Here is a 12,328-nt window from a genome sequence, read left to right on the forward strand (position 1 = left end):
AGGGAAGGAGTTTGAATGTGTTTGAGATGAGGTGTCTGAGAAGTATGATGGGGGTTACTAGGCTAGATAGAGTGAGAAATGAGGAGGTGAGGAGAAGAACGGAGGTGGAAAGGGAGTTGGGAGATAGGGTTAATGAAAGAGTATTAGGATGGTTTGGATACATGGAAAGAATGAGTGAAGAAAGACTAGTAAAGGAGGTATGGAAGGCAGATGTGGAGGGAGTGAACATGAGGGGACGTCCTAGGATGAGGTGGATGGATGGGGTGAAGGGGGCTTTGGGGAAGAGGGGAATGTCTGTTGAGGAAGGACGGGAGAGGACAGAAGACGGGTGAATGAAGAATGGTTGTATATGGATGATGTTGTGATGCATGAGGTGGAATGGGCGGGGGGATGGGGGGTGAGATAGTATGTGTGAGCAAAATTTGACGCAGCCCGAAGGGATTTCTCCCTGTCTTCTCCTTTTATGCATGGGGGGACGGAGAGGGGGGGTCACCGATTTAATGAAGCGGCCTTGCTGTGGATGTGCTGTGTCTTGCGACACTGCTTCTGACCCAGGGCAGTGGACAAGGTGCAGGGATGATCCGTCATCCAGGAGGTGCTAAGATAAGAGGGAGGGTGGAGGGGTGTGGAGTGTATTCAGGGATGGAATGGGTGGGAATGATTTTATGCCTTTTCCTTTTTGGCTACCTCCCTTGTATGGGGGAAAAAGCCTTGGTATATGTATGTATGATGTATGTATATATATATATATATATATATATATATATATATATATGTATGTATATATGACCATGTGAACGTATTTACCTAGTTGTATTTTACAGGAAGGGGAGCTATGCTTGTGGTGACCCGTTTTTGTATCTCGCAAGATCAAGTTTGTTCTTAAATTCTTGTATTGTGTTTGCACACAGTATTTTTTTCATCCAATTTGTTCCATATATATGTCACTCTATGTGGGAAGCTATTCTTTTTCAGGTCTCTTCTGTAGTTGTCCTTTTTTAGTGTCATTGCATGTCTTCTTGTTTTTCCTCTGTCCTATTTGTGCTATCATGTGTGTGGGTGCTATGGGTACTGACTGGTTTTGTATCTGAGTGATAACTTGGTCTGTATCAGAGAATTTCCTGGAGAATTTGCCCTATGTGGTACCTAGTGTGAATGTAATGGTGCTAGCTTTCTGGAGTGTGGGTGTGGGTGTAATTGGGAGAGTAGGCAAAAATATGCCATGAGGAGACTGCGTGTTCCAATGAAACTTTGTTGTCAAAGATCCAGTTTTAGTTTTTGAGGCTTTCTCTGAGTTCACTCTTGAATACTGAAGCTATTTTGACCACTTTTTCCTAAGTGGCATGTGGGCCATGATTGTAATTTTTGCCAAAGAGTATAGGGGGAAGTGCTCCAAGTGGCTCAAAAGCCACAAATGACATTTTGAATTGGTCAAAGGATAAATCAAACAAGTCAGACTGAATGACATTACCAGCTAATGTGTCATGATTGTGTATTTTGGATGTTAAGATGGATATCTTTGCTTTGTCATCTGTGACATTCCTATGTAGTATTTCTGAGTAAACCTCAGTGAGGAGAGTGTGTACAGGAATGTTCCTGCCATTGAAGAGTGGTAATGTCTTATATTTGATGACTATGATAAGATTTTGTGTTGCCATGGTGTTTTGAGTAGGTGAATTTTCTGGAGTTGGTAGTAGAAGGGGGGCTTGGTTGGTGGAAACGTAGCTTGGCTTCATGTATAAGGTTGGTATGTTGAGTTAGAGAGGGGTTTGGACACATTCATGTAAAAAAAATGTGTGGAGACCAGAATAAAACTCCATGGTCTGAGCAGCATTGAGTGCCCTGGCTTGGTCAACAGCAGTACTTAGGTCCAAAGTTTTTGTTTTCAAGCAGTTTTTGCCTGATTGTATGGGAGAGCAAACTCTTGATGAAAGAGTCCTGTATGTAGTTATTCCTATTCTGTGAAGCAGTAACATCTTTAAAGTTACAATTCTTGTTGAGCAGCTGAAGCTCTTGTAGATGCTCATCTATTGTCTCCCCTTCATGCTGTGTACAAATAGCCAATAAATGTCTCTTGCACACTTCATTTTTGGACTTAACATAGAGATCTTTGAGAAGATTTATAGCTGATTCACTGCAATTTGACCATATTTGGTTGGAGAGACAAAATTTATTAATGTATCCAGTTTGTTAGGATAAGGTTTGTGATGGATTCAAGGAATGCAGAGAAAGTATGATTCCAGTGATTCAATTCTTGTGTAACAGTAGGTGAGTAGGGAGATGCATCCAGGCATTCTAGTCTCAAGAACTCCATCTTCAGATCAGATGCAGCTTTTTTGGTTGAATGAATTGTGGTATTCTCAAAGAATACTCAGAACCTTTCTAGGCTTTATTCAACCAAATACATTGGTATAATCTGAAAACAAAACAGAAAGTAATATGAGAAATTATATCTATTTCAACTAGGTTAACAAGTGCAATTAGTTTTTATAAAGCCCAGATCACCACACAACCCCTCCCCTTAATTCAGGGGATATGAAGAGGTAGACTCAGAGAAGTGGTAAAGGACAGTTATAAGGGAACAGTGTAAAGGAGGGACATTTGTAGTACAAAAGTAGCATCATTCCTCTTGGAGTAGAGATTTTACACATAGACAAATGATGTGTTCAGTGTGTAGGGGTGTGTCAAATAATCCTTAATGTATTGGCTACATGTTACCATGCAATCAATACTGTAAAATACCACGCAATCAATGCCCCAGCATAGGGGTCATAAATCATACATCATTCTTTGCACCAAAATTCATAAAAGTAATAAAATTCCTTATTTTGTTATTGTAGACATAAAAAAATATTAGCTTTTTGTGATGATTTTTCTATTCATAGTACCATTAATTTATATAGATGTATGTATATCTCTAGGACTTGGTATTCTTGAAATAGCAGTATGTACAAGCTTTAGGTTTCTAAATTGATTAACTATTAATATAAACTATTATTGTTATTATCATTAGTAGTAGAAGTAGTAGTAGTAGTAGTAGTAGTAGTAGTAGTAGTAGCAATAGTAGTAGTAGTATTTTATTTACATAGTTCTACTTCTCTTTTATTATAATTATTGCTATTTTATTTATTTTTTTCTCAACAGAAGAGGGTGTTTCATGGCAGTTTCGGACACGTCAGCGATTCAAATGCAAAGGATGTGAAGTGGTATTTAGCAGTGCCGCAAGTCTTGCAAATCACAGGTGTGCTAGGCCACAGGTTGTACTAAATAAAGAAGAAGAGGCAAGTGAAAGTAGTACAGGGGAAAGTAGCATTAGTAGAAGAGGTGGTAAGAAAAGAGTTTTGGGTCGTAGAGGAAGAGGAAGTACCTCCAGTGTACTAAAAGGACCTGAGGTAAAAAGAAGTATACCAAAAGTGGAAACCTCTCCCAAGAAGATTGTGAAGCAAAAATCACCTAGTAGACCTGTACAGGAAGTGGCAAGTGGTTCAGCAGTTAAATTAGAGGTTGCCTCTCCAGCTTCCTCTATTGAGTCATCATCTGTTTCTAGTGCATCTGAAACTCCAGAAAGAAAAACTAGTAAGGGAGGGAGTCCTAAAGGAAAGAATAGTGTTTACAAATGTGATGTATGTGAAAAGGTATTTCATAGTCCTGGAAAATTGAAACAACATACTTACGCTCATACTGGAGAGCGACCTTTTCAGTGTCAGCATTGTGACAAAGCTTTCTCTTCACGTTTTAAACTTGTTCGACATGAACTAATACATACGAGTGATCGTCAGCATAAGTGTCCTCTGTGTGACCGGAGCTTTCACAGGAAAGACCATTTAAAAAATCATATACAGATTCATGACCCAACAAAACAGTTTAAGTGTGAAAAAGCAGGATGTGGTAAAGAATACAGTTCTTACATGTCATACAGGAAACATTGTGCAGTACATGCAGCTGAAGAAGGAGATCTTCAGTGTAGAATTTGTCAGAAAATGTTTGACACAAAATCAGATCTGATTTATCACCTAAAGGTGCATGTAGGCTCTCGCTCAGTCAAGAGCCCCAGTGAAAAGAAATTTCAATGTGACTTTTGTGAACGAAGATTTTTTACTCGAAAAGATGTTAAACGTCACTTAGTGGTACATACTGGAAAACGGGACTTTGGTTGCTCTCTCTGTTCACAGAAGTTTGGTCGCAAGGACCATCTTGTGAGGCACATAAAGAAAAGCCATGGAGTTGGAGAGATTAGTAAGGTAGAGAAAAGTGAGCCATCTAATATACCAGGGCCTTCCAGTGGTCCCCAAGCTCTATCCCCTGAACCTCCATTAGTGTCACCATCTCATTCAGCCTCTACCCCAGAGCAGTCTCTCACTATGGTGCTTCTTCAAGAACCACTGCCAGGTCCTTCTGGACTGCAGGGTCCTTCTGGCATACCAAGTCCACACACAGAACCTCCATTTATTTCAGGATTGCATCATGAAATGAGACTTTTTGAAGCAATTAAAGAAGAGCCTGAGCTTTCAGCCAGTGTGGAAGGTATTGGTTCAGATGGCGATGATCTAGGTGAGCTTTTAGGCATGTATCTTCCCAGTGGTTCCATTAACTTGACAAGTTCTTCATTGCTAGATCCATCAGGTCCTCGTCCTCTGGAAAGTGAAATGCCTCGAAGTTTATTAGAATCAGCTCTCATGCACCCATCTGAAGTCAGCAGAGGGGAAAGAGTTGTTGGAGATCTTGCTGAACCACTTTCTGCAAGTCATGTAATCCTACCAAATACTCAATCAAGTGAATTCAGTCAGGCTTCTTTACTTGCAAGTACAGAAGGTTCAAGAATTTCTCCAGTTGCAGGGTCTCTGCAGCCTTCAGCATCTCCAACAACTGGAAACAGTTGTATTGAGACAGCAACAACTACAGCTAGTGTCCCTGTTACAACATCTTCGCCATTTTACTCAACACTACCTGGCTTTGAGCAGGCTTTCCCATAATTTTTTTTTCTTTATTTTATTTTATTTTTTTTGGGGGGAGGGCTTGCACAACAAGTAAATGTTTTAGTTGGTAGCATTTCCAACAAGAAGTTATATGGATGAAAGGGTTAAGTTTTGGAAAAACTGTTGAGATTGAATAAGATTGTATTTTTATAGATGACTCTGACCTTGTACAAGTATTGCTAAAATTCACAATTCATATACTATTTGTTTATATATATTTGTGTGTATGTACTAGTGTATATATATTACATGTATTCACACACACGCACACACACATCACACAACTTGTGGTGCGGTGCAGTGGTAGAGTTCCTGGCTGCCACTATGGCAGTCTGGGTTCGAATCCTGCCCAGGGCTGAAATGATTTCAGTATTGCTGCACTGCGGGTTGTTACTCCAACTCTCGTGGGTGGGGAGTTGGGGGTGTGTGTGTGTGTAAGGTCACAGCATTACCCATAGATTGGTCATATATGAGCTCTGAGCTCTCTTCCAGGAGGGAAATAGCTGTTGATCACAAGTCCAACACATGATCCAAGACCATGGTGAATCACCCACTCACACACACACACACGACTCAACAGCGCAGTGGTAGCACTCCCAACTGCTACTACAGTGGTCTGAGTATGAATCCCGCCCAGGGCTGAAATAATTTCAGTATTGCTACGCTGCGAGTCGTTACTCCAATTCATGGGCGGGGAGTTGGGGTTTGTGTGCGTGTAAGGTCACAGTATTACCCATAGTTCGGTCATATATGAGCTCTGAGCTCTCATCCGGGAGGGTAGTAGTTGTTGATCATGAGTCCAACACATGATCCAAGACCATGGTGAATTACACACACTATAAATTGGAGAGTAGAAGACAGGACCCTGTGAACATTGCTCCTTGTATACTATAATTAGGTAAATACAAACATACACACATAGACTAAGTTGAAACTGTACATGAAATTGAGGCAAGGGATGATAAATTGAGAGTAGGAGACAGGACCCAATTACCGTTGCCCCATTCCTGTATACTATAATTAGGTAAACAACACACAATATTGAAATGGATGAAAGATTTCTTGCATGGGAGAAAAATGAGAGTGGTGCTCAGAGATAAAAACTCTACTTAGGAAGAAATGATAAGTGGAGTCCCACAGGGTTCAGTACTGGCTCTGATAATGTTTGCTATATATGTAAATGACATGGATGAAGGTGTAGAATGTTACATGAACTTCTTTGCAGATGATGCAAAACTACTAAAGAAAGTAAGTATGGAAAAAGATTGTGAATCGCTACAGAGAGATCTGGACAAAGTCTGGGAATGGAGTCATAAGTGGGAAGTAGACTTCAACATTAAGAAATGTAGTATGTAATTTGGAAAAAGTAAAAAAAGAATATGAAGACAGTATAAAATCAGTGCAAAGGAGATAAAGAAAGTTGGTTCCGAAAAGGACCTAGGAGTAATCATCACCAAAGACATGTCCCCAGAGAAGCAGATTAACAAAATAGTTGGAGAAACCTACAGTTTACTAAGATCAATAAAGGTGGCTTTTAATTACTAGGATGAGGTAATGGTAAAGAAAATATTAGTCACACTGATAAGACCAAGATTGGAGTACAAAAAAGAATATAAGGAAAATAGAAAGTATCCAAAGAGGAATGACAAAGATGGCCCCAACACTTTCAAAATTGACATACGAGCAAAGATTGTCTAAACTGGAACAACCAGCCTTGGAACAAAGAAGAAAAAGAGGTGATCTATTGGCTATTTACAGAATCATGAAAGTCCTTGACAGAGAAGACTTATTAAATTGGGATAGAAGAAAAACAAGGGGACATGAAAAGAAACTCAAAAAGGATAATTATAGAAGAGATCTGAAAAAAGCCCCAGCTCTCCACACATAGTGGATGTCTGGAACAAATAGGATGAAACAATAGTGTACGAAAACACCAAACATTAATTTAAGAACAAAATAAATGTTGTGAGATACAAAGATGGGTCACTATGAGCATAGCTCTCTTTCCTGTATAATACAACTAGGTAAATACACACACACATGCATACACATTCAACATTAAGAAATGATGATGAAATGGTTTAATGTCACACACTCCCTCTCTATCGGGAGGCTTGGACAGTGCCCCTCACAGAATTTAATGAACCATGCCCTTGGTTCAACTTCGCTGGTGGCAGGATTCGAACCGCCCTCACCTCGACCTTCGCCGCACTCACTCATCTTTGACACATAGGTTTCCACTTCTATATTATAAATTTTCACAAAGATATCCTGTTTCTTCTCATGTACCTTAATTTCATTGAACTCATCAAATCTATTTCCTCATGGTATTTTTTCCAGTATAGGAAAGTTAGCTTTTGCATGATTTTATCTTCATTGTATGTATATTTCCTCTTGTTTTCTCTCTCATTTCCATCTTCCCCATTTCCAGCATAAATTCAAGAACCACATGAACCTGTATCTCTATTGGGCACTGGTAATTCACTGTTTCAGTCACCTCAGGTTCTTTAGTTTGTATCGAATCTAGTCTTGTTGGTGTATCTTTGCCTTCATATCTGGTTTCCTTCACCCAATGGGTCATTATGTTATTGGTATGTTCAACAATATGTTGCCCCATGATGCCTCACTTTCATCTGTCTCACATTCCTCCCATATTACCTTTCCACAATTAATCTTGCTTTTTATCAATTATCTTTTTCAGCTGTTCTGCTGTCTTTTGTAACAAACATAGGCATTGATACATGATTCATGAGAATTTTTAAGCATGTTGTTATTATCAAGTTTGTGTGACTGAATCCCTTTTCATTCTCAGCAGTACTAAGAGAAATAACTTAGGGGCTGTAACATCCATGATCTGCCTCATAGTCTCTAAAGGCTTTTAGTATAGAGTGAGAAGAATGTTGAACTTTCAATAGAGAGATGATATTTCAATTTCCCAATAATGTTGTGGTATTTCATGAAGTCATAATCTTTTTTTTTTCAAGGACACATATTTCAATAGCAGTGACTTACATACTTTGAGGTTTAAAAGTGTAAGAACCTTTCATGGACATGTATGTACCTAGTTGTAATGTACGTGGCTGGAGCAGTGTTCATGGGGTCCCATCCCTTTTCCTCCATTTGTCAAACCCTGATTTTTTTTTTTATAGTTTGGCTTAGCTTATATTTTCATCTAACTTATTCCACAAGTCTACACTCACTTTTATGTGGAAAGCTATGTTTCCTGATATCTTTTAAATGGCTTTTTTATTTTTTATATATTTATTTTCACCAGACCTTTTAATATTCTCATAACAGTAATTCTTTTTAAGCCCACATTCTCTAAACATGTTTCTAGTTTAGATATCATTATCATATCACCTCTCTTCATTTTTCCAAGGTGGGAAGTCCCAGTTTCTTCAGTCTTTCCTCATTTATCATGTCATTTAGACTAGGAATCATCTTAGCCACTGCCAGTTTTTCTTACATCTTTGACCACATCACCACAGCATATTACAGTTTAAGTCATATCAAGCCTTCAATGATTTTCATCATGTCTTCATCCATGTAGTGAAATGCCACTCATATTTACAATAGATTGTATGTCTCTCCTGTTATTTTTTCTATGTGTGCTTCAGGTGATAGATCACCATTGAGTATGATACCTATGATTATTTTCACATAAGGGGACAACGAGAGAGGGTTGCCAAGTAAATGAAGTGGTGGGGCCCAAATAAGATATGCTGTGTTCTGATGTGGTGCAACCCTTCTGATATGGGTATTGATCAGGGCTCAGGAATGACCCTTCATACACAAAGAGCTAATGTAAAAGGGATACAGATTGGTGATAGTGGGATGGGTTGGATGACCTGTTATCCAGGAGGAGCCAAGAAAAGAGGGAGCGAGGGGTGGTGAATGAGAGTGGAATATATGGGGATGAAATAGGTGGGAGTGGAGATATTCCTTTGATTTTGGCTACCTCCCATGTAAGTGGGAAAAAGCCCTTTGTATATGTATGTATGTATTCTGGAAGTTTGTTCCATTAGTTGCTCCCAGTTCCAACTCCATCAGATAGTTTTTCATGCTTTTCTTCTGTAGTAGAAAATCTTCAAACTCGTTTATATCGTATTACAATGGTTAGTACAATCAGACCATGCAAAGATCATAGATGAAATGAGGGAGACTGCAGATTGTTACAAGATCTATGTAATATGTATATGCAAGTAGCCAGTCATAGAAATTGAAGTTCTAAATAATTTGAAATTTTAGAAATTGGTACAGCTAAAATGATCAGTGACTAGGAATAAAAAATGAATATCAATTACATAAGCAAAGGAATGAAGGATATAAACAAGGTCAAGAAAATACTAAAAGCAATGACTAAATTGGATAACTGCCTGGCAGATGAAATATAAGAATAGGGATAAACTATTAGACATACACTCATTGAAAGAAGGGAAAGAGTTGACAGTTGTGTTCAAGTTATTGAAGATTAAGCAGAGTTCTTGCTTCTCTTGAAGATTTTTCTGTGGAACTGATATTCATGGAGAGGGGTTTGGAGTATTGAGTTTGGTGGTCTGTCCTCAAGAGCTTGCTTTGTGATCTGAGTGCGAATGTACCTTTATGTGGATCTGTTGTGTGGTACAGGTGATAGGATGTATATGTTTGTGTAGTATGCAGCCATTTTTTTTGTTACATTCAACTGGTTGTACTTGTGTAATCTAATGGGATGGATGAATGGGGGTTGAGGGTTGTAGCATGAAACTGTACCTATCATTTCCATGTGATATGCTATAGAGGGAATTTTAGTATCAGTGCAGGTGTTCAATTTGGGTAATTTTAATGATTCTTGTTATCATTCTCACTGCCTTGTTTTATTCGGATTTTCAAGTGGTTGTTTTGTTGAGTGGAGGTATAGTTGCATGTAGATCTAATGATTTCTTTATATATACATATATATACTACCCTTCTAAGAGAGGTAGTCAGATACAGCTTGTAGATGAAGGGTCATTTCTGTCCATCACCCACTGCCTGAGTTACAGGCATTGCAGCAAGACACAGCACATCCACAGCAGGACCCAACAGCCTAAGTTGGTTTACTCCCACAAGTTTATTTACATGGCAACCCTCTCTTCTCATCCCCTCATTTGGAAATGAGAAGATATGCCACACCAACTTACTCAAGGCCCCCTTCACCTCATCCATTCATTTCATTTGTAGTCTTCCCCCCAAATTCACTCCCTCCAATTTTTCATTCCACACCATTTTTGCTGATTTTTCTTCATTCATTCTTTCCATGTGTCCAAACCATCCCAGTATTCTTTCATCAGCCCTGTCTGACAACTCCTTTTCCACCCCCATCCTCCTTCTCACCTCATTTCTTACTCTATCCATCCTTGCAAACCCCAACATGTTTCTTAAACACTTCATCACAACCTCGTTTAGATTTTTCCATTTGCCTCCCTTAAATTCCAAGTGTCTGCTCCATACATTGTCATAGGCACAATCACCCTTTTATATAATCTTTTCTTTGTACCTATCCTCAGATACCTATATTTCATGACACTTTTCATTCCCCCAGGACCATTATTTTCTTCCCTCACTCTACAGTTTACTTCTAACCCCACTCCCCCATTCCCTGTTACATGTGATCATAGATATTTCTAACTATCCTCTTCCTCAAACCTTTCTCTTCTAAGACTTACCTCCAACTTGCTGCCATCCTCATAAGTTGTACATCTCATGACCTCACTATTACCTTCATTTACTTTCAACTTCCTCCTGTCACATGTCTTCCCAAAATCCATCACTAACTGCCTTAGACCCTTCTCTCTCCCAGCCACAAGTACACTGTCATCAGCAAACAATAAATGGCTCACCTCCTACTTCACTCCACTTTAATCATCTTCAGTCCTGTGCTCATCATCCTTGCATTTTACCTCCCTTACCACCATATCCATATACACATTGAACAGCCATGGTGCTGAGTGACTTGTTTGGCAACCAAGTTATCTTATGGCAACTGGTTATGAGTATGAAATTCTGTTAAAGAACTGATTTGTTTTGAAAAGTATATATATATATATATATATATATATATATATATATATATATATATATATATCTATATATATATATATATATATATATATATATATATATATATATATATATATATATATATACATATATATATATATAGAGATATATATATATATATATATATATATATATATATATATATATATATACTCTTTATTCTTCTTCTTGTGGTTGTTGAATCAGTTGGAAACATATTAGTGTAGGTCCTTCTATCATGTCATTTATGTATATCAAGAACATTTCAAGTGTTAGAGCTGACCCTTACAAAACTAGTTACTAGTCACTTGTCTCCATTGTGATGTCTTGAACCTCACTACTGTTTTAATTCTTTTGTGGGCATGCCATGAATTACTGAAGAATCTAAAGATGACGGAAAAAGAAAATAAGAACCTCGTTGTCCCTTTATGGAGTTTGCAGCAATAGTATGGTCTTTGCACAAAGTGAAAGATATAAACATGACCATAATTGTTCATCCTTGCAGATAGACTATACAATGTGAGGCAAGAAGGATTAGGTCTGCCATTATTAAAGTAACAAAGATAAAGTGACAACTTGATTGTGGTTCTCTGGTTACCAAATGGAGTGGATAAATTGACAGAAAAGGCCTCTTGGTTTAGCATGGAAGGGCATTATCAGGTTATTGGAGCAAATTGAAAAAGACTTTAAATCTGAAGGACATGGAAAAAAAAGACAGTTTTTTGTACAGATGTGAAAACTCCTAGAATAACTTAATGGTGTAACCCAAGATGGAACCATATATAAGTGTAAAACTGAGTATGATAATTGGATAAGTGACAGGACCACATAAGTGTAGCTCCTTTCCTGTATACTATAGTTAGGTAAATAAGTTGGGTAAATGCATTATAGAAGATTCAGCTGTGGAGCATGCTGCAGTGGTGTGGAGGATATACTCAAACTTCATATGAAGGCAGCCAATATGACATCATAAGTGGATTCCCAGTTCTCTGTGGAATGATATATGAGGAAAACATAAAGCTGAATGGAAAAAAGAAATGAGCTGTGATCAGTTTGTATATTTCTCTGGGAAATATTTCATGGACAAAGATGATGTAAAACCATGAGTGGGAAAAATGAGGGATCATAGGACGAAACTTAAGAAAGTCGTAAGGGGAAAAAATTATGTAAAGAAAATTGTCCTCGAAAATAGAACAGTTCAAGGGTAGCATGAAGTACCACCAGATACAATAGAGGTCCAAAGTATGAAGGGTTTTTGATATGTAAAATGACTACAAATGGACAGAATGTGCAGG

General features: G+C 38.2%; 1 protein-coding gene across 5 annotated transcripts in view; it reads left to right on the forward strand.

Moving 5' to 3' along the window:
* The window catches only part of LOC143023793 (uncharacterized), a 174,226-nt gene extending 163,226 nt beyond the window's left edge, over positions 1-11,000 (forward strand). For all 5 annotated transcript variants that reach the window (XM_076182411.1, XM_076182413.1, XM_076182414.1 and 2 more), the window contains one exon: positions 3,145-11,000. In XM_076182411.1, coding sequence (XP_076038526.1) covers positions 3,145-4,973 — 1,829 coding nt within the window. In that variant the 3' untranslated portion in view covers positions 4,974-11,000. The remainder of the gene's footprint in view (positions 1-3,144) is intronic.
* The last annotated feature ends 1,328 nt before the right edge of the window (positions 11,001-12,328 follow it).

Source organism: Oratosquilla oratoria, unplaced genomic scaffold (genome assembly GCF_046742065.1).
Source record: "Oratosquilla oratoria isolate Oo_2021 unplaced genomic scaffold, ASM4674206v1 SCAFFOLD61, whole genome shotgun sequence".
In the NCBI taxonomy this organism is placed as follows: domain Eukaryota; kingdom Metazoa; phylum Arthropoda; class Malacostraca; order Stomatopoda; family Squillidae; genus Oratosquilla; species Oratosquilla oratoria.